The sequence below is a fragment of the Falco biarmicus genome, chromosome 11 (genome assembly GCF_023638135.1).
Source record: "Falco biarmicus isolate bFalBia1 chromosome 11, bFalBia1.pri, whole genome shotgun sequence".
NCBI classification, from domain to species: Eukaryota; Metazoa; Chordata; class Aves; order Falconiformes; family Falconidae; genus Falco; species Falco biarmicus.
Window position 1 is genome coordinate 9,808,852 of NC_079298.1, and position 22,413 is coordinate 9,831,264.

Consider the following 22,413-nt stretch of genomic DNA (forward strand, 5'->3'; position numbering starts at 1 on the left):
TAAGCTGTTTTGAAAGGTCATATGCGGAGGTCAATTATGTTTACATCTCATTTCATGAGGTAGACTGCAACTAGTCTGTTCATTAATTAAAAGAAAGTAAACACGTACCAGAATGTTGCCTGTTCTTATCTAAGAGATTTTATGTAACATTTGCTGTCTGCTGATACGGCTGTCCTAATGAATGCAGGGCTGATTTGATATGATATCGTTAGTGATGTGAAAGGACACTTTTAGATTAGAACAGAGTGTATATTCTTTATCATCTAATACTTACTGGCTGATTGTTTGACTCCAGGAAGCGTACATACTGTGGATGAAACTTGAAGCGTATTTATTTATGCCTCACTTGATGAGGATAACTAGAATCTAGGAAATTTTTAGTCACTAGGCATCAGGAAGGTTAGCACAAAGTGCTGCTCAGCTGTGGCAGAGACACTTTGTTGAGGATTAGATCTTAGGATTCCCTTCTCTCAGCTGCAGGTGTTGGCAGGAGAAGAGCTCTGATGGTACCACGTAATCTGCCAAAAAGGCCTGGCTATGGTTGTCTGAGGTCTATGAGTTTGTAAGGCAGGATGCATTTGACCTCACACATGTGCTTTGTCATTGTGCAGTGAGTGCTGGGAGGACAGGGATGAAGTCTTCTGCTTTCCCTTCAGGCTTCATACAAAGAACTAGCAAAAGGAGACACCTAACAATATCCTGATCTCTTTGCTTGTGGCTGTCTCAGTTTTTCAACTGACTCGCAAGATGAAAAACTTTGGTTAAGGGAAATTACTTTCCCTTTGGTACGCTGGATGGAGAAAGAAGACCTGGGTGCCACTGAGGAGAGAAGCTGTCTTTTTTCCTTTCAGCTCTTTGTATTAATTTTATTAATGCTTTAAATGGGATACATTTTGTTCTCTGGACTCTTCTTCTGAGACGTGATTGTAGTATGCGTATACTAGTGAAACAGAAACGGTTTCCTGCAAGACCAGAAATCATTCTACTCTGCAGAAAGTCCAGATACTGTCACTGCCTGAATCATGGTATAAAGCGTCAGGGTGAGGTCCAGAGAGCCAACGCCAAAGCTTCCCCTGCTGCTCTAGAGCCTCCAAAGTTGGGTTGAGTTGTAATTGTTTGGTGTTGGAGTAAGACAAAATAGCTGCGGGTAGAAAGTGCAATTCATTTTAATGTAGTTTCATAATGTTTTGAAGTTGTTATGCTGTCACTGAAGTCACGTTCTCTTAGTGCTAAAATGTCTTTAGCTCATTGGCAGGTCTAATTCTGCTCTCTTGTACCTAATGCTTTGCTCCAAAGTTTGCTTCTTCACCCTTTTGGTCAAGGGGAGTGATTTGGACTGGAGTGGGACCAAGAACAAGTCCCAAGGGCCTTCTTTTTGTCTCTATCGTAGTAAATACCTTGTATTCCTCAAAAAATCAACTTGTTGCACCTTCTCCAGACAGATCATATAGCTGTATGTGAAAGCAGAGGAGCTCAATTTGCCTAGAGATTAGTTCTCACTAAGGAAGCTGTTTTCATTTGATAAATATTTCAGCATGAGTTTTCCCCAACGTAACAAGAGAAATTCATTCCTAAGCTGGGAAGTGTTTCTAAAAGTGTGATGGCAATGGAGTGTAGAATTGCCCTTTGCTGAACTGAGCCGATGGTCCAGAAAGTCTGTTGTCAATTTTCTGCTGGCAGACAGTCTGGGTGATTTAGGAAGCCACATAATGCTTATGCATGAACTTGTGCTTGTATTGTGCCTGATGCTATGATTGCTTCAATTACAGAGTTGTTGATAGACCTTTGCTTGCTTGGGGTGATGCTGTGCAGTTTCCCTCTTCTATGAAGCTATATTAATGCAAAATTGAAAGACTATAATGAAGAATGATGCCCCTGTATTTTTGTTCATCTTTAAAGCATCACATACATTTAGTGTTCTGTACAGATATGATTTCATGCTGTCCCTATTGCGCATGAGGCTTTTATTCACTTTAAATAAGGCAGTCTGGAGTTGTCACTAACAGCTCTCTTTACAGCATTCTTTCCTTGGGCTGAGGTCTGTGTTTTGAGAAAGAGATCACAGGGAAAACGCTGCATCTTCTTTTCTTATCTAGAAACTTAGTCTCATTGGAGAGAATTCAGGACCTTTGCTTATGCAGGGTTCTTCACTGAGGTCACTGGATGCAGGCAGGACCTTACAATTCTTCAGGCCTTATTTTACATCCAAGTTCAGTCACCAAATGGCATCTCCCCAAATCTGGGCTGAACTGAGTGGTGCTAGAAAGTACAGACAGTAGGCTGTGCTTCAGAGCCTGACCAAGGTCACACTGAGAGTGGCTGGGGACAGATGGACGGGGAGGCACGCAGCAACATAGCTGCTCTCTGTCAGAAGAGCAGGTACGTGCACCATGTGGGACGCTGGCAGGCCCGGTAGCACAGTCTTCTCTGCCCCACAGACCTGCCCCTGATAAAAGCCTTCAGCAGAAGGTCACTCAGATCCTGTAAAAAGTGTGGACAGTGCTGCTGTAGCAAACTTTCTCTGTAGCTGATGTTTTTCTTGCTAGGATTCTTTGACCCTTACCGCTTGTGTGTATGTGCACCATATTAGCCTAGCAACAAGCTGGATTTGAAATGGTCTGTTTATTTTATGCCTCATATTGCTTAATAAATCATTGGAAATATGATAGAGTTCTCCAGCACTATTTTTCTTGTCAGTATTCATTCTTTATATTGGTTGGCTTGGATTGTACGAGACTCATACTGGTGCGAGCATCCATTAATGCTCGTTTTCCAGCTCATTATACTCAGAGGCACTGTAAGGTGGGTGCAGCAGCATCTGTCCAATTTCAATTTGGGTCAGGATTACTCACTGAAGTCCTGACCATCTGAAGTGCTGACATGATATTCTCATTAGTATCAGAGTTGTGGACCTCCTGCAGAACATACTGTGATTGACCCAGCTGTAGTCTGCTTTCTAAATCTGTTTTAAATGTAATCTGGTTTGTTGGAGTATTTTTCAATAAGCCAAGTCTTCAAAGATTTTTTTTCTTTTTTTTTTTTCTCCCATGTAGGGAAAAGGGCTTCCTTCTCTCTTTGCTGGGTTCCTTGGCAAAACCATTTGTCCTTGAAAAAAAAAGACTAGAGGAATGGATTTTGGCTTGGTTTGTTCCTAAATGAGCTTAGATGCAGTATCTTTAATTTAGAAGAAATGCAAAGTGATTCTTGCCAGGAAGAGCTGCTAAAAATGAGTTTTCTAAACAGCTGATGAAGGAAGTAATTGGGACATTTCAAGTAGGTAATGATGGTGGGGAAAATCTGATTGTAGCCCCTCTTGATCTTAGGGCAGGGACAAGCAGTTCTTGATAGAACTGCTGGACAAGGATTGGAACGGGGTTAGAAATTTGTTTGAATGTCAGATAAATTAGTCATATGCCCTTCCTTTTTTTTTTTTATGATGCCAACAACATGTTTTCTTCAGCTGGAAATCTGCTGTGGTTTTCCTCTGTCTTTCTAAAAAGGTAAATAGGAAGATGCGCTTTTCATCAGTAACATTTGAGCCACTCGGGCACTTTGTGTGTCCACTGGCTAAAGACTAGGAAGCAGTACGTGGACTAGACAGAGCAGGGAGGTGTTGTAGTGATTAATACGCAGTAAAAACACTAAACAGCAAAACATTTTGCATGTGTCAAGGAGTATTTGCTTTTTCTGAAAGGAAAGGAGGAGATGGCATCACCACAAAGGTAGGCGAACTTAAAATAGTGTGCAGAAGGACCTCACATGAAGACATTCATAGGCACACTAACCACATGACAGCCCCAAAGGGAGCCCACAGCTGCTTACTGAACTGCCTCAGGAGTGCAGCAGAGCCATCTGTAGCTGCTACACAATGACATTTCTAGTTCAACACCTGGACTGTGCAGTTACAATAGCAAATATTACAGTAAATCGTAGCAAATAATTTTCTTTGTCTTGTGCTATTACTGAGCATCACCATGCATGGACTGTTGTGGTTAACAAAGAACTTAAATTCTAAGCCTCTATTTTGAGATGCTTACAACTACTCTGAAATAGCTTTCCTTTAGCTGAAAGTCTTCCTTCCTATTCTCAGCAGGGCTTTGGGTTTACTTGGAAAGTTTCAAATTCCATTTGATTTTCTTATATTTTTGTGAATTTAAACAAAAATCCCTTCATGTCACCCATGAAGAACTGTATCAGATTTATTTATTGCATTGCTTTTCAAAGTATGTGCACATTCCTATCAAATATAAACTTATGAGATAGAGGAGTTATGTTATTTCCAATTCCAGCATTTGGAAAATGTATTTCAAACTCTACTGACCTATTTCTTTATCTTCTGATTTATGAGCTTCAGATTGTTCTTGGGTTTTGTTGTCTTTAAGCTTTCAATCTACTTTCTTGAGTGCTAGAACCTGAAATGTCTTTATATTTTTGTTTAATGCTTACCTGAATTCAGCAGTGAAGGTTTTTTTGTAATTTGGGAGATGATAAATGGCAAATTGCCTGGTCAACTCTTCATTTCAACCAACTCTTGAAAAATTACAGATTAGGGTTTTAAAGACCTTAAAAGAAATTTTGGGGTTTTTTTTATTGGCATGTGGTTCTTAATATAAATTATGTTTAGTTGTTTGCTTTTTGTCTTGCTGCTGCCCTTCAATTTGAAGCACATGTTCTTACCTCATGGTCGTAATTTGATTTGGTATTCAATTTTAGAAATATCATAAACAGTTTCCCAGAACTTCTGAGCACTTTGTTTTAGAATTGACCGCCTTGCCATAATAACTCTAGGGGGCTCTTGTGAAACATGAGGCTCGGATGTAGCCCTAATACACTACTAAATAAGCTGAAATCTTCCCTTGATAAGAACAAGCCCTGGGAGCAATGTTTGTAGCAGGGTACTCTGTTTTCTTACAGTTGGGGCTACTAACAGGTCTTCGAGGCACAAAATCATTGAGTGAGTTCATAAACACCTTCAGACGTAATCATTTGCTTTGTAAATGAGTTACCTGGCGTTCTTGCCCAGTCGTGCCACTGTGGTCCGGGCTGGGCACCACCACCATGTGCTGCCAGGGCTTGCACGGACCTGAGCAGCCCCTCTGGCTGCCTGGCTCTCTTGCTGGTTACCATGACATTTGAGCCCCTAGAAATAAGCTCCAGGACGTCTGGGCCTTGTATCGCTCTTTTTCGCTTGTGTTTGAGGGGCAGGGAGGCGGGTAGCACGGTAATGCCAATTCCCTTCACCTGTCCTTGTTCCTTTCCACATCAAAGAACTAGGCTACTGAATTTAGACAGATTTGTACCACAGATCATTTAACTTCCCCCTCACAGATTTTGCATTTGTTGTTTTGGCAGCTTATTCCTAATGCATTCAGGTTTTCCTCTTTGCTGTACATCTCTATGGGTTAGCAGGCTGCTGTTACGACCCACACAGTGGCAGCTGGGCTGTAGCACGTCTGTCCGCTGCACTGCAGGACCATTTAGGATGTCCACGCTTGCTCATTCACTGTACTGTGCTGTTGCTTCTGAAGTACTCTGGCTGTGATTAATTCATCTGCTTCTCAACAACTCTAGCTAATTAATAATGCTTATAGTGGCTAACGTTGCTCAGACATCTGTGTGTGGTACAGCTGTTCTTACAGTGGTTGATAAACAGAGTTAAAGCATATGTGTAAAACAACAAAAAAAATCTAGGAATAAACTGGCAAAATATTCTTACATAACAAGCAATCAGGGCCTAAAATGCTTTTTGTTCTAAGATCTCAGCCTCTTAAAATTTTTGTAAATGTGTTTTTATCATACCAGTGATGGTTTTGTCACTTACCCACAGTGGATGGGCTTTCAAATGCATCATACCTCTTGAACTTTCTTGGCTGTTTATTTGCAGCTAAAGAAGTGGAAGTTGGAAGTAGGCATGTGGTGTGGATGCTACATATTTTTATTACTACCATTTATTTATTTTTCTATCAAGGTAATTGGATCAGGAAGAACAAAAAAAAAAATCAGACTGATCTTCATATTAACGTTAAGTCATGAAAAATAAGACTTTTCAGTTCCATAAGACTTAAGAAATGTGCACAATGAACTGAATCTTTGTTCCTCTTCATGCGATTTTCTCTTTTGCAGGCACTGTCTTTTAAATACTCTTAACAGAGAAGCTCATCCTACAAAAAGATGAGCAGATAACATTCATAAGCGAGCAGCCCTATTTCAGTCCTGCTTACTGTTTGATAGATCAGGAAGGACAACTGCTGCTAATCTTCGCTAATCTCAAGGCACCTAGGAAAATGGAAATAGTTTTTTTAACATCTTAGTGGGTCCTGAGCAGTAGTGTTAATTACAGTATCTCGACCTCATTGCAGTTTGGAAATTACATTCTGCTGAGCAAATGCACCCCATTGCATTTTCAGTGATTCACTTTCTGTCTTATATGGTGTGGAGTTACTGAGCAAAGTTAAAGAGCTGGGGCTTCCCAACCATTTTTTTTTGGTGGATTTTAATGGTGGATGAGGTCAGCCTACACAAACTTCTCCTCCTTGTCCATGAGCTTAGTTTACAAAAGTACTTTAAAAACAAAAGTCAGTGCAGTGCCTCACCTGAAGGGACACTCAGCCATTGCGTTATCGGGGAACACTTCAAAGGTGTGTGTGTGTGTTTGTCGGGAAGACTGAGGTCTCTGATGACTGACCAGATACTGGTGAGCTCCTATAGGCTGTGCATGTATTAAATGTGTCATTTCATGAAATTTCCATCTCCTTAGTGGGAGCAGTTAGTGTGGGAATGTTAGAGAAAATAGGGTGGTAGGAGCTTCTGTACAGGGTACGCAAGATAGAGTGGGAAATGTGAAGCTTGTGCAACTGGTAGTACTGAAATTATCCAAGGCTTCTGGTTTTACTACCTCTAAAGAGTTGAAGTGAAGATAGCCATAGTGGGGAAATGTTTAAAACACACTTTGCAAGGATAGAGCCTTTTATCAAAAAAGACAGTTGTTTTTTTCTTTTTTTCCCCCAACAGAAATGTTTTGCTGCATGTTGCTAATATTGCTGAAATGAAACTGGCTCTCCAGGTATCTAAATGTGTCTTGAGTAGGTTCCAGTGACTCTTGGGTAATAGGAGCACTCAATAATGAGAGAGGAAAAAAGCATTCTTAATAGGATCTGTTGAACTGGAGCATTTTAATCAGAGCTGAGCTGTGAACGAACCAGGTGTTTTTTTGCTCCTGGCAGCAATTGAAACTTCACAGGCTTTTCATGACATCACATCTTTTCCATGTCTTAACCAGTGACTCATCTTGCTTGCCTGTTTGTTGCTATTTCTAGCTGCCAGCAAGAACAGTAAGCTCAACATTAGCATTCTCTTATTAATGGCACATACTAGTCTGCCCCAGGTCACTCTCTTCACTTACTTGCAAAGGAAACCTGTGCGCTCTGCACTGAACACTGGGCAGACACACGGCTAAGAAAGTCTCAGCCCCGGAGAGCATGCAGTCTGAAATGCACGTCCTGACATGAGAGTAGTCGGATGGGAACATAGCAGCCGTCTCACAGCAGACATCAATAATATTGACCAAAACAACTAGAATTGCCAGAGGTCATGAGAAATGTGACATTTCGTATTACAACAGTCCAGAAAGGTAAGGAAATGCTGCTTTGAGAAGTTGGTTAGGTCCAGCAAGGAGGGCGCAACAGGGCAGCAGCAAAGGTTGCATGAACAGTTTTGGGAGATCTGCCTGGAGGTGGGAGGACAGCGGGGTGGGACAGAGGTTATGGATGGCAGAATGTCACTCTCACTGTTCACAACAGAGGCACCAGTATAGCTCCATGCCAACATGAATGTTTCCTCATCCTTGCAGATGGGGAAGTAAACAGGTCTTGGAGGTAAAGGAGTTGAGTATTACTGAGCTCTGGATTGGCCTGTAGCAGGACAAACAGCCCTTTGCCTTCAGGATGTGCCTTTATTTGTTGTTTGTTCAGGTTCTCTGTCGTGTAGAGAATAGGAGCCGAGGTGGCCAGTCCTGCTGAGAACTGAGCTGCATTTGCAGGGGGTCAGATGTTCCCTGACGCTTTGATGTCTTAACAACTTGCTGCCCCTATAACCATGGGGCTGTGAAGTCGATTACCCTGTCTCCGAGGCTGACCAAACTCCAAACAAGGTGCAGAAAGCTATAGCGTAGGTGTCACGATGTGACACTGAACAGCAGGGAAGAAGAGGTGATGAAGCTACCACAGCTGATGAAGCCCCGAAGCTGTGGCTGGTGCAGGATATTGGGGTTGACGTAACCTCTGTTCTGACTCTGAGCAGCTGAAGCAAGGACAATGCTAAGTACATGCGTCTTGTAATTGTTGCCAAGCAGCTGGACAACAGGTGACTCTTACATGCTATTCTTTTAAAAAAAGAAAAACCAAAATCAAACCATAATCCTTTTAAAAAGTTGAAAGGTTTATTTCTTTCGAGGCTGTTTGTTACATACACTGCTAGAACAGTCATGGTGCTGAGTGGATTAAATCCAGTACAGATAAGAAGTTTTAGTGACATTTTATGTGGAACAAAGAACTTGAGGCTGGAAAGCTTCACTAGAAGAACAATGGTTTGAGAATCAGGGATTCTGATTTTTCAGACCTGCAGCAAAGAGCTGTTGTGATTTAAAACTTAAAAAAAACGTGTGAGTACCTTGCTTTTCTGCTGAGACAGCCAAGTAAATTTAAGAAAAGCTGGTTGTGCTCCTATCGTGAATGTTTATGTGATGGATCTTGTGAGTAGAGGGCATCTGCACAAAATGCAAATGTATTTAGGTCTTTTCCTTCTCTGATAAAACACTGAATTTTGATTGCTCATTAATGCAAAACCTTCAGATTTTTGTTTCAGGCTATCAACTAATGGTCCTGGGGGGGGGGGTGTTAATTTTTTGTATCAAGGACAGGTGCATACATAAGCTACAAAAGAACAGAGCTGTTAGCACATTAGCATAAATATACCCCACAGAGAAGAGACCCTTCCGTGCTTGGTTACAACCAGGCTTTCTGATTCCTCATCAGGGACAGCCAAACAGGCTTCTGGATGCTGAAGGCTCAGGCTATTCTTCCTACGCATTTGGCTAGACTGTTAATTAGAGCTACACTGGGTTTCTGCTGATCCCTGCCAGTGCCTCATCTACTTGTCTTCTAATGAGTCTGTGGTCTACCTGGAAATCTTGCAAACAACTTGGGGGGGGGAGGTGGGGTGGAAGCAATCTGCCTCTGACATTAGATAAATGTCTTGCACATAAAAACCTGAAATGCCTAATTACCTAAGGTTTGTGGTGTTTTAAACTACTGTAAGGACAGCTACTGTAAATGCTGGGGAAACTGAGCTCAGATTTTCCAACCTGTTTTATTTTATTTATGTTGAAGTATCTGGGGGGTGTTCGCTGTAGCTAGCATAAAACATGCTCTGAGTCAAGAAAGTTAAGCCAGTTTATAGCTAAGAAGCTAACATAACCTCAGGAAAAAAATCACTTCAGGGTGGTATGACAGAGATTCAAATGGATTTTGGGGAAATGCGTTTAAGGGGAGATGGCATGCTCTGTACCTGTACAGTAAAATAGAGCAAGGAATCCATCAGTGACGCAGATGAATCACATCGCTGCATTGTACCACATGGCTACCTGGGCAAGGGTATGAATAAACTTTACATACTGGGAAATACAGGATATGTTTCCCCCACATGCACTCCCTTTGAAAACCTGAGAGGGCAGGCATCTAGGTATATGCTAATGGATATGCAAATTACCTTCTTAAAGAGGTAAGTGCATTGTCCACCAGAGGGATTATGACTAAGCAAATGCATGTAGCTCTTTGGAGCTCTGTACCTCCTGCAGCCCCGTTCCTGTCTCTCACTAACATATAAATCATGGACCGCCCCCCTGCCCAGGGGCTTTGCAGGCAGAATACTGAAACCAGAAAACCAGAACTAGTAAATTTCAGAGCATTCAGGCAATAGCACAGTTTGACACAGATGAACTCTGGGCTGAGTCCAGTTCCTCACTGAGCCAAGGCACTGAGATGGTACCAGGACAGGTTTTGGAAGCCACCCTGGGAGTCCCGCTGGGGCTCCTTCCCAGGACAGCCTGGACGTTTGTCCTCCAGAGCCAAGTCCTTGTTCCGAGCCATTGTCAAATTTAATTTATTTCCAAAGTGTTCTGTATGCAGCTAGACAATATGTCTTGCAGTTGCTTACTGCCTGGTCGCAGCCTCATGCCCTGAGCCAAAATGAGCACTGGTTAAGCACAGAGCAGAAAATGGAAGATGAGATTTGGGATACAGAAGAACCTGGGAATGCAGGTGTAAAACAGTAACACTGTAAGCATGAGAACTGAAGAAGCCTGACTTCCAATGGATTTGCTGCTTTTTGTTGGTTGCAGAATCTGAGAAGTTGCTAATACTGATTTAGGGCTTTCTCCTAATGAGGCATGAAGAAAGCCTCTCTCCTGTGGATCGTTTGGTGTTGGAAAAGGATTAGCCTTGCACTTAAGCTTTTCTTCCCAGCTAAGGTATGCTTAAGGTCTTTCTTATTCACCTTACCAACTATTTTTGTGACATTTGTAAGAACGTACCTGTAAGAGCGTTTTCCCTTGGTCAAATTTGATCAAAAATTAGTAGAGTTCTAATGCGCCTATACATGTGCATGTGTGGAGCTGATGATTCAATAAGCGTCACGTCCTTAGGAAATCGGGCTAAAACAAATGGAACAATACTGGTGCTGCTGAGACCTTCCCCACTTGAAGAAGTATAATTAGGATCTAGTTGGCGTGGCTGGTTTAGCTGTTCCGCAGCTAAGTGAGGATGTAGTGTCAGTGAATATGAGAGTGCTGTATTTACCAATGGCAGGAGGAGGAATGGTCCCTCGGGCTGCAAGGTGTAGGCCACCTCATTCCGGTACTTCTCTTGCCTTGCTATGATCGGCCAGTGGACTACCCTGTCTTGAAATAAATGCACAAGTTTCAAGGAAAAAATTCCTTCTTTTTCCAGAGGATTGGTGGAGAAACAGCAAGATTCCTGCTGCATAACCTCTCTCCACTGGAAAATTCACCTGTGGGTAGTCTCGCGGTAGTGCAATAGTCAGAGCCTTTTAAGCAAGCTGCAGGGAGCTTATTTACAAGCGCTTTCCTCCTACAGAGAACCTCTGTGATATTCTGTTGCAGAACAAGAGGCGATCGTTGATGTTTTTCCCTTTCATAGACTGGGTAGCGTCTGTTCTGGAAGGGTCAACACTGTCTCTTTCATGCAGCAAAAACAAAGCTGCATGTATGGGAATGATAGACAGGAGCCTTTTGAAGCAGAGTAGTTTACCCCACTGCACCTTGTATATTTTCTGGGGTTGTGGTGATGTGCTGTGGCTGATCAGAAACTGGCTCTATACTACCACAAGAGTGCTCTACATGGATTTATTTCACACTTCCAACTAGCTATATGATTAATAAGTCCTTTAGGTTCTTTTTCTCTAGAGAAGAGAAACTTTAATCACATTTTAAAGCAGTGGCAGTAAATGCTTTCTTAGGTGTGGGTTTTGCAGGACTAAAGGACCATTCATTTCAGAAGTGCTAACCCATAAGGGTAACTAGCAGTCAACATCTTATGCTGAACGCACACTTTGCAGGTAAGGCCTTTTGCTTCCCTTGCAGCTATTTCACAGAGTTACCATTTGCCAAAAGATGCATGAAATGTATTTGTTCAAATGATAGATACCTCCTGAACGACAGAGGTACGTCAAGCACATGAATTCTGAGTTCAGAAGGCAGGTCCAGAGGGAATGGATTGGCTCCAGGACTGCTGATCTGATGTAGAAATACTCCTCAGTTTGAGAACAGGCACCCAAAATGTGAGGAATAAATGTTGTTGGCATCTAGCAGATGGTAGCTGACATGTTTTCCAGCTGTCACAAGTCTTTTGAAATTCTTCTGTTGCGTATGCCAGAGTTTCACCTTTGTGCTGCCAGGCTGAATATAGAAATGACAGCTGCAGGTAGAAGTATTCTACAGCACTCTATAGATAAAAAAAATTAAGCTGAACCAACAGAAGAGGATTAGTAAATCTCAAATTAGTATGTGCCCCTCAGACGTTGTGACTGGGATATTCCACATTAAATTCACTTTGTAGAATAATTTTCATTGCATCAAGTCTGTAATTGTTGTCTCTAACCTCAGGTAAGAACCGAGTCACCTGCAGCATCTCTCTCAAGGATGTTTTCCTGACTGTGAAACTAAATTGCAACACGTAAATGTCTTGTGCCTGGTACAGTCCTGGACTGTTTTTGATTGCCTCTGCTTTGAAGTGTCAGCTTCCAGTGAACTCTGCTAACATTTTATTATTGCATTAAGGCTGAGGCAGAGAAGAGCAATTAAAGGGTTGACATCTTTGGTGTTTTTTTAATAGTACGCATGTCAAAATGCATTTAACAAATCATAGCTGATGCAAAAGCCCAATTAATGCTGAAGTAGAGTTCATTTTGGTTGGGAGTAAATGAGAATTTTAAAATGGATAATAACAATAAGTGTTTGCCTTATTTTAGATATAGGACCTAACTACAACTCCTGTTTCTGAGAATTGAAGTCTTAAAGCCTAAATACTCCTTTCTGTTCCAGGATACAGCTGGACAAGAAAGATACAGGACCATCACTACAGCCTACTACCGAGGAGCCATGGGCTTTGTCCTCATGTATGATATCACCAGTGAAGACTCCTTCAATGCAGTGCAGGACTGGTATGAAATAATGTTGTTGTGGTTGGATCGGGTTGGGTTTTGGCCAGTTCTCTCCTCATGTTTTTTTGTTGAGAACATTAGACATCCTAACCTCCACAGTGCTTTGCATCACCATGTTCCTTTCTCTTCATCTAAACTCTGGGATAAATAATTTGTTTTCTAAACTCTCCTAAGAAAAACTTCTACAGCTTCACATTAATGAAAAAGTTACAATTCAAATATAGTAGCATACTGTAGCAGTTGTTGCTTTTAAAAGTTCTAATCATTTAATGCATTATTTGGGCCTATGAAGTTTCTGGTTGTGCTGCTAAACAATCCAGTTTAACAGTGGTTGTTTGAGACAAATCTCATTTAGAATCTAATAACGCTAAATCTTTCCAAGCTGCCTTGAAAAGGGATTAATTTTTTTGGAGCCTGCAAGTGTATGAAACAGTATTCACTTTGCCTAAATTGAGATGATTAAAAACCTAACTTTATCCATTTAAAACTTGTGAAGTTTATATTAGTTGTAGTTGTAATAGGAGGAAGAGCGCGGTGTAGGACAGAAAGCAAGCACACCCCTTGGAAGGGGCCTGTGTGTTACCACTGACTGCAGAAAGCACCTGAACGACTCTGTAAGGTAGTGCTCGGTGTGGAATGGTGGGATGGGGAGGAGGAGTTACCTATTAAATGGTAACAGTGGGGACTGAGCCCTGAAACTAGGTATGAAATGGATTCTCAGCTGTTACAAGCTCTTCTGTCTCCCCCGTGAATTCAGTACAAATGCAAATAACACCAGAAAATAATTTCTGGACTTCCCGGTGACAAAAGGTCAGGAAATATATTTGGCTTACAGTCAATAAAGCACGCACCAGATCAGTCACTTAAAAAACTCCGTGGTAGTATCAAAGCTGCATTGGTACCCAGGCTCGTCTCCCCAGCATTTTGGTGTGCATTTCCCCTTCCCCACCTGGGGGGTCCCCTTGTAGCTCATGCCACCTGTCTTCTTCCTCGGAAAGAAGTGTCCCATCTCACCCCACGCTGATCTGTTTTTGGAAGCAGAGCTGTGGCCCAGACTGCCTTCCTGCTCTCCTGCTTTCCAGAGAAGTACACGTACAGAGCAAGAAGAGCAGTGGTCTTCCTAGAAGAGCCAGAGCACATGTCATTGCTGTGGCCACGGGGCAGTGCCTGCAGCCCCCTCAGTAGTAGCTGAGGGGACGTGTTTTCTCAGCAGGGATCCAGCACAGTGTCTGGAGTGAAAACATCTGGGCTGCTGCTGTGAGGTAGTGTCCACAGGCACGGCACAGATGAGCAGAAGGTTGGACACTGTTGCTGAAGCTCATGTTCAGACATGGAATCCTCTCAAAGTGACACCAGGCTTTGTGTAGGAAATACAGGGAATGGGGAGGCAGAGGAAAGGCTGTGTTTATCCTCAGCAGTACCCCTGTGGCTCCCTTCAAATGTCCTGCAATTATTTCTGCTGGTTACCCTGTTGCTGTATACTGCAGATGGGTATGGTCAATGTGCAAAGAAAGGAAATGCGGTGGTTAATGTGTTCTCTCAAGCCTGATAGACTGATTTGCAGTGATCTCAGTGACCTACCGGGAGCATGTGACATATGATGGCTATGGCACTGGGTTTTAGCACCCCAGCTCGGTCTGGCTTTTTGTTCAACAGCTGTTCTATATCCCCGATCTAGGTTGCAACTCAAAAGCTGCAACAACATGGTTTATTGTTTCTAGTAATTTGGCCTTCTTCCAAGGCTGCCCATTATTTGTTCTCACTGTCCTTTGAAGCAGTTGGTTGTGATCATCACATCTAAAGATGCAGTCTCCACTTTCACCCCATCTCCAGTATCATGACACCATGCTGCAGAAAGTGAACTGCAACGCCTTCCCTGAGCTGTCCTTCAGCAACTAGTGACAGAGGAATACATTTTTTCCTTGCTAGAAAGGTTTTGCCAAAAACAGGTTCCTCCACATGGCACACCCTCTACCAAGCCCAGATGAAGTGTCTGCAAGTGTCTGCACAGGAGCATTTTCCATAGGAGTGCCTGCATGTGAGCTGGGGCAGTAGCTTTCACTAAACTGTAAATATTTTCAGCTTGGTTCCCCGATGAAACAAGGTACATAGGACCACACAGTCCATCTACCTGTTAGCCAAAAAATACCAAATCTCAATCACCTGAGCTGCTACTATTTTCAAGTTTATGCAAGTGAATTTTAACCTGAAGCTTTGCATTGGAAGTGGTCTAACCTGTTCCATCAAAGGCAATAGTGCAAGAGTAAGATTTAAGAAAGGTCAGCTTTGTGTATTTGACTTCATGTCTTCCTGTGCCACGGGGGCTGCATGAATATCTTTGCTAAGAGCACCTTGTCAGCCAAAGGACAGAGGTGAACTATCAGTTTATTTTTGCTCCGTATGTCAGAAATCTTGCCAACAGATTTTAAGATTCTGAACCCAAATGATGTAGTGGGTCAGATAAAAATCGGTCTGTGGTACCCCATTTCCTTCCTTTCAGAGGCTTGTCCACGGGAGAGGTGTGTAGCAAAGCCAGCATCGCTGTGCCAGCAGAGTCCTCTAGTGGCGATGCAGCCAAGAGATGTTTTTTTCTCAGTCTGCAGAACTGCTGTCCTTCTAAACTTCTGAAGGGACAAGAAATGGAAACAAAAAAGCTTTTGGTCTGGTGCTGTTAGATCAACTTCTACCATCTTCTAGCATAGCAAGTAGGTAGGATCTTGGGGTTTTTGTCACCATGATGGGTGATACAGTTATGCTTCAGAAAAACATTACACTGGATTCTGGTCTTTAGTCGGGAAACTGTACCCTCCGTGGAAAATTAAGGTGTTTACTACTTGAACTCCTTTAGCTCAGAGCCTTGATCTCCATGAGCTTAGTCCATTCTCCAGGTCAAGTGTGAGACGGCAGCAGCACGCCTAATGATAAAAACAGAGCCCTAGCGGTCCTGCAGTGCTTCTGTTTGGTCCTGGTGAGAGGATGGAGTGGCAGCAGTCGGGAGGCTGCACAGGCTGTAAAGTCAGTGGCATGCCCCTGATACCCGGGTACTCAGTCCTGTCTTGTCTCATCCATCACACGCGGATAGGACAGCTTTCCTGCTGTGCCCAAGAGGTCCATAAGAGAGGGCTGGACCCAGAACGTTTGGGAGGTGAGACATGGGAGGCAGAACATTCTCCAGTCCTAAAGCCTGTTACTTGCTGGTGCCCTGCCTACTGCCACTAGTGATTCAGGTTTTTGAAGATGCTGTGTAAGCAGGCTGTCAACATGAGTCTTAGCCCATCTCACTGCGTTCTCATGTACCGTCTCTTCCTGCAGAGTTCCCTACAGAAAACAAGCCAAAACCAGCTGAGCCAGAGACCTAACACTCCAAGTAAGCTCTTGCCCATGGCAAACCCTTACCTTCTGTTGAACTTGCAGGGGTGTGCTTAGATCTCAAAATTAATTTTCAGCATTACACTGAAATTATGGGAAAGTAGCCTTGTGCAAAGTCAGCTCTCCATCAGAGAGAAGCATTTTCCCATCTAGACCTCTCCAGCATCTTAGAGCTTATACCCTCCCTCTGGCAAATTGCCATAGGAGGTTGTGCTCACTAGCTTTATTATTCTCTGAGCCGTTTCGTGAAGCCCCAACATCCCCTTTAAAACTTCCTTCCATGTATGTACGGTGCACTTTACCTTTCATCTCTGGCTCATTGGCATATGACTGTTTCAACAGCCTCCTGACCTGGCCTCACCCGCCCACAAGGGAAATAAGAATATCTCTTCCAGTCTGCCGTAGGATTTCTTCCTTGGGTGATCTTGTTGCCACACCCTTCTTATGGGTGGATGTCCTAAAGAGGATTCTGATTTGCTTTGTGCCCATCCAGAAACACTTCTTCTAAACCAAGTAAAGGCACTCTTTCTCCTGAAGGGGGAGGATTGTGGCTGTATGTCAGGTATTTAGACAAACTCTCCAGGTAGTGTATGAATTTGAAGTACAATTTTTCCTTCATTCACATGAATCACCCCATTCAATTATAATTATCTTAAAGCAGCTGAGAGAGTAAGATACACGATTTAAATACGTTTGGGAATGTCTAGGACATGACCTGTCTTGCTCCTTCATTGGGAAGGGTACAACAGATTGTGTGACAAGTCTTTAAAAGATTAAGCCTGAGGGATTTTCCTTACTGCAGTGTGGCAAGAGTACAGTTAAGTTACTTTAAAAGAACAAACATAAATATGCAAAAGCAAAGATGGGCTTTTCCTCATATTTGAAAATAATTATTTTGTTTGAATAATAAGAATTCTTTCCTATCGGGTGAGTGAAAGGGTTAAGTGAGCTTTCATGGCTTCCAGCTCAGTTTCTAGATTTTTTTTATTTAGTAGGCTTCTTTGACAGTTACTATTTGACATTGGCTTGATAGTTTTGTGCGTAGCTAAATCAGTGGTTTATACCTCATTTAAAACTGTACTGAAACTAGAATGTACTCAGCAATTGATACTCTAAAGTAAAAAGAAAATATTATGAAAGCTCTGCTTTGAACTATCTAGTCAATTTCACAGAAGGGAAGAAAAAATTGGTTAAATTTAACTTAGATTTAGAGTGACAGCTGAGTTCACAAATCATCAGCTTTATTTATCTTTAAGGCTGATCTTCAAATTAGGTTGTTTATATATCCATGTAACTGTGAACCTAAGACTATTTTTCTTCTCAGGGTGAAGCATAAAAACCATGCTTTATCGTTAATTTGGGGAATTGAGCACAAATAAGGCACAGCATTGTTACTGTGCCACAGAAATGTATTTTTCCCAGTGTATATATTGGACTGCCCTGACCGTTGTTGAAGCACCCCAATTGCACAAGCCTTTTTATTTATTTACTTTTCCAAAAGCTCCTGGAAATGTGCTGCCTTTCTTTTTGTATGGGGATCGGGTTTCTTTTAGACATTTTATTCTTAATAAGTGTAAATGTCAGTGTTCTGCAAGATAGGTTTTCCACTAACTTGTACAAAACATGGAGAAAAATGAGTTTCTGTGGGAGATCCTTCTTTTTAATTTTCTAAGTAGTTCCGTTTAAATAGTTAAGGTTTGTCACTATGTTCCCATATGCTCCCCAGGAGCTGAAATGAATCCAGAGAGAGGACTGGGAGTCAGAAGAGGAGCCTGGTGATGGGTGTTTTAAACTGAACCTAGAGAGACTTACTTTCTCTCTATTGCTTATGGAGGGAGTCTGGAAAGATTTCCTCTTCCCAGGCTTTTGGCTCATTTCTGAGGTCACCCCCTCCTCTGATGAGCCTTGGGAAACCCCAGAGTACTGCATAAACTCATCACAGGCTCAAATTAGCTCTCACAGGGCTTGTCTACGTGGAGGCACTCGAAAGGGTGAAAGTGGAAACTGCGATTGGAGTGAGTGCCTTTCCAGGAGGACATTTAGAAAAGTTTCACTGTGCAAAGCCTTTATTTTTTTGTGTTGCAGTATGGGTCTGGCCTCCTGCGGCGGGCTTGGTTTAGGTTTATGTTTTCCAGTGCAATCCAAACAGGCTGCTGCTTAAAGGCAAGTTGCACAGTGAAATGACCCCCTTTTTCACAGATATCCATGGAGTGACATGACTGGCTGCTTTCCATGGAAAAGGCAAGTAAACAACTCAAACTAATTAAAAATTATCGTTAGTAGATCAGGGCTGGAGGCTGCTGCTAATTCAAAAGAGAAGGAATCAAGTGCTTTATCGTTAAGAGAGTTCAAGCGCGTTACACAGAATTAAAAATCTGAGGGGACTCCTGGCTCTCCTGGGAAATGGCAGGTTTGCCTGAAACTGTAGTGTCCTGTATGGAGGGGTGGCGAGTAGGGACAGCGTGGAAAGGTGAGTAAGGACGGGAGGAGGGAAGGAGTGTATGCTTCTGGCAGAGCAGCCTTTGGGAAGGAGGGAGTCTTAAAAGATTGGGCTGACTCGGAGAAGATAAAATAGGTTGGGCCAGTCCGAAAAAAAAGGATGAAAGTGAATGCTACCAAACTAGCACTGTTCTGCTGCTGGCTCTGTGACACCTCACCGAGGATGGTGGGAAAGGACTGGACTGCCAGGATAAATAGCGGGGGGAATATCTTCTGTTTTGTCATAGAAAAACTATGAAGAGGCCAAATGTAAGGTCAGACTGTTGGGATCCACAGCTAGCTCCAATCCAGTTTCAGCACACGAGCTACAGAGAGCTTTAGAGGTCTTGAGTTCATCCCAGTCCTTCTCCTTAAGCTCCCATGACTTGATCCCTCTGTCACTGAAGTTATCATTTGTCTGATACTTTCCGTCTGTCATTGCATCTGCTGTTTCCTGCCTTAGGTATCACTTAATCCTGCTGGGTTCAAATATTAGCTCACAGAGCCTTACTTTGATCCTGTATTTTCCTGATTTGGTAAATTTCTGTTTCTCTCCAGCAATTGTTTCCGTGTTTCTGTGCAATTTTCAGTCTCCGTGGACCAGTTTTCCTGTTCAAGCAAAGATGAGTTGAAGCTTCCATCTGTTTGACACTCAAAACACAATTTCTTACGGTGTTGCTAAAACTCTGAAGCAAAAGCGCTACAGCAAATGAACATCTTTTCTGTCTGCACTGAATTACTGTTGTTACGTGTTTTGTAAGAAGTTGTAAATCTAGCATGAAGTGCGTGTCTATTGTATGACTTTCTCTGTAGGGACAATATCCTTAAGAGGTGTAATTGGTAGTTGTTCCTCGGACAGATTAGAGCTGAAGGAAAACAAGTTTTAGAAGAATGCTTTTTTTGTTCCTAGACGTCAAAAATTATTTGATTCAGCTTTCTGTCTGGATCTCATGAACTTTAAAACACTGCAAAGTCGAAACAAGTCACACAAAATCAAAGAGTAGTAAAATAGAATGGTGCTATAAAGTATAAAGTCTGCATTCTTGCTTGATGTGTAAGCTTGGTCGTTTGTCTTTTAACCAACACACAGTCTCGAGATGTTGATGTTGTCATTAGTGGTACTTGTTCTCATAGATAATATATAATTGTATTTTGGCACAGCTGATGGAACGTAACAATCTTTTTTTGACCTGCTGTAGGGCCACACAAATCAAGACTTACTCCTGGGACAATGCACAAGTGATCCTGGTTGGGAACAAATGTGACATGGAGGATGAAAGAATTGTTCCTGTGGAGAAGGGCAAAAATCTGGCAGATCAGCTAGGTACCTGTCAAAGCTTTTCTTTCTACTCTTTTTCCTCTGCTTCTTTATAGTGTTACTTTTAATTTGTATGATAAAAAGTCCTTACAGCAGTAATACTTTAATAATGGTATCACAACTGAGAAGTGTAATATATTCTAGGTCCATGTTTTACTTGCTTACTGCTGAATACTACCTCCTTGTAGTGTTGCTGTATCTGTAAAGCTAATATCTAAAGATGTAAAAACAACTATTATTAGCACAGTGGAATGAAAAGAGAAAAAGTTTTCATAAACACAATTCTATCTCCAGGTCTCTAAGTGCTGTATAGTCATTTTCAGAATGCAAACATTCATTTTTGTAGAAGAAATTTTATTTTTGCAACTAAACAATGAAAAAAGAGTTTTGTATGTCAGAACTGTAGAGTTGAGTAAAGCAGATTTAAAAAATGTACCAGGCTTCTCTATCCAGGTAGGGAAATGACATGTTACTGATGCGGGATAGAAAATGCAAAACAGATCCATTGAGAAGAAGCTGGGATTGCAATGAAAATTTTAGAATGAACAGCAAAATAAATTGATCCTAATTACTCAATTACTTATATTATTTTATTATACTTTATAGCATAGATGATCTTTTTGATATGGGCTTCTGTGTTAAGATTTAACTATACTGTCATCTTCTCTTAAAGAATTCATGGTGGCAAGTAGATCCTGTTAAAATTTAATTCAGTTAACAGTGGAGACCCTTCCGGTGGGCACACTGTAAATATTTGTTTAGCTTGTAAGAGTAGAGGTTCTTCCCAGACTCAAAGGAATCACCATCACCCCCAATTTATAAAATCCTACATTGTTATCAATTCTTAAGCAGTAATTGGAGGGTGCATAATGTATTGTAAAACTGGGGGAACTGGAGTTCCAGTACATGCTGCATACATTGCTGTAGTTTAAAGTGTGACCTTGATCACATTGCTGATCATGGTTAAATCTTACATAATGAGTATTTATTAGTTGGGGGGTTTGTTATTGTTGTTTTGGGGTTGGTTGGTTTGTTTTTTATGAAGGGGAGGTACAGAAACCCTGCTCATAGATGAGTATGAGGTATGGTATTGTGATAGGGACCTCTGAGATATAAACAAAAAGATGGTTACTCTTCCAAAAGAGTTAAGAGCAGTCAGATTCTTTTTTCATGTTTCATGTGCAAAGAAATATAAGCGTGTCTGCAAATGCCTGCAGGTTTAGAGCCTTCAAGTGTTCTATGTATGCTAAGCAAAAAGGGGTTCTAGTCATGACTTGACCCTTGAGGCACTGCCATCATAAATAAAGAGCAAATATCAAACTAAACCCCCTAATTTCCCATCATTATTATTGTTGTAATAATAATCCTTTACATGTAGGACTAGCAAACAAAGATATGGTTAGTTTGCAATATCAGTTGTGGGCTCTTTTTTACATGTCAGAATTTAATTTGCTTTTCAAAATATGAATCTGAATAAACGTGGTTCCTGGCTTGCAGACTCAAAGCTGTTTTGAATGCATGTGTGCCCACATATTTTGCAAGAGTAATTACACTCTTAGTAGTTGAAAATGTGTCCAGAACAATGTAACAGCAAAGAGAGAGTATAGGAACTCCCACTCCTATTTGGACTTGTAATGTTGTTTTATTTTCTCCCGCCCCAAATTTTTCTGTTTGTTTAAATAAAAATCTAGCATCTAGAATCTGAATCCGTTACATAGGGGACACTACAAAATGCACACATGCACAGAGTTACCATAGCAACTGACTCCATCAGTAGGAAGCTGTTCTGTTGAAGAATCCCCAGTTCTGCCCCCAGCCTGTCCTCATGCTTGTCCAGCTCACTCTGGAGAAACATACCCCAGTGCAGAGCAAAACAAAAGGTAACCGTGCCTTTGGAAAGTGTCCCAGTCCTCTTCCATAGCCTCCCAAAATACTAAATGCTCTTTTTAAAAGGACTGAAAAATATATCTGGTTTTATCAGTCAGTTTTTCCTTACGTTAACTCTGCTAATGTATACAGCATCGTCTGACTGACTTTGGGTGTTAGGTGGGAGGAATCTCATTAATTGACTATCAACTGCTTTAAATGGCTAGCTTTGTCATAATGATTCACATAAAGGTTATCCTTCAGCGTGTTTATTTAGGTTTGTATAGTGACATTAACATCATTGAAATAATTTCCTAATCAGATTAAGAAGTTGTTGTTGGCCTGAACGTGAACTAAACCAAAACAGATTGAGCTACAGCAGAAGCTAAACCAATGTTGGACTGACAAATATCTAAGTTCAGTTCTCTGATTTCTTGTGCCTTTTATACACATTTTTAATCATCATCAAAGGCAGCAAGTGGGGCAGACAGAACCCTGGTCTGATGCAGGATGGCCATCATTGTTTAGTAATGAGGCAAACATCTCCACGGTCACTTCACTCATTGTCCCATGATTTTTAAAAAGTGTTAGGAACTGGTAGATACCTATTCGTTATCTCACACATCAAGGTGACTCAGTCTACCAGC

At 41.7% G+C, this 22,413-nt stretch overlaps 1 protein-coding gene across 8 annotated transcripts in view; it reads left to right on the forward strand.

Moving 5' to 3' along the window:
• Positions 1-22,413, forward strand: part of RAB3B (RAB3B, member RAS oncogene family) — a 58,206-nt gene that overhangs the window by 32,519 nt on the left and 3,274 nt on the right. For all 8 annotated transcript variants that reach the window (XM_056355753.1, XM_056355752.1, XM_056355750.1 and 5 more), the window contains 2 exons: positions 12,617-12,735; positions 19,782-19,906. In XM_056355753.1, coding sequence (XP_056211728.1) covers positions 12,617-12,735; positions 19,782-19,906 — 244 coding nt within the window. The remainder of the gene's footprint in view (positions 1-12,616; positions 12,736-19,781; positions 19,907-22,413) is intronic.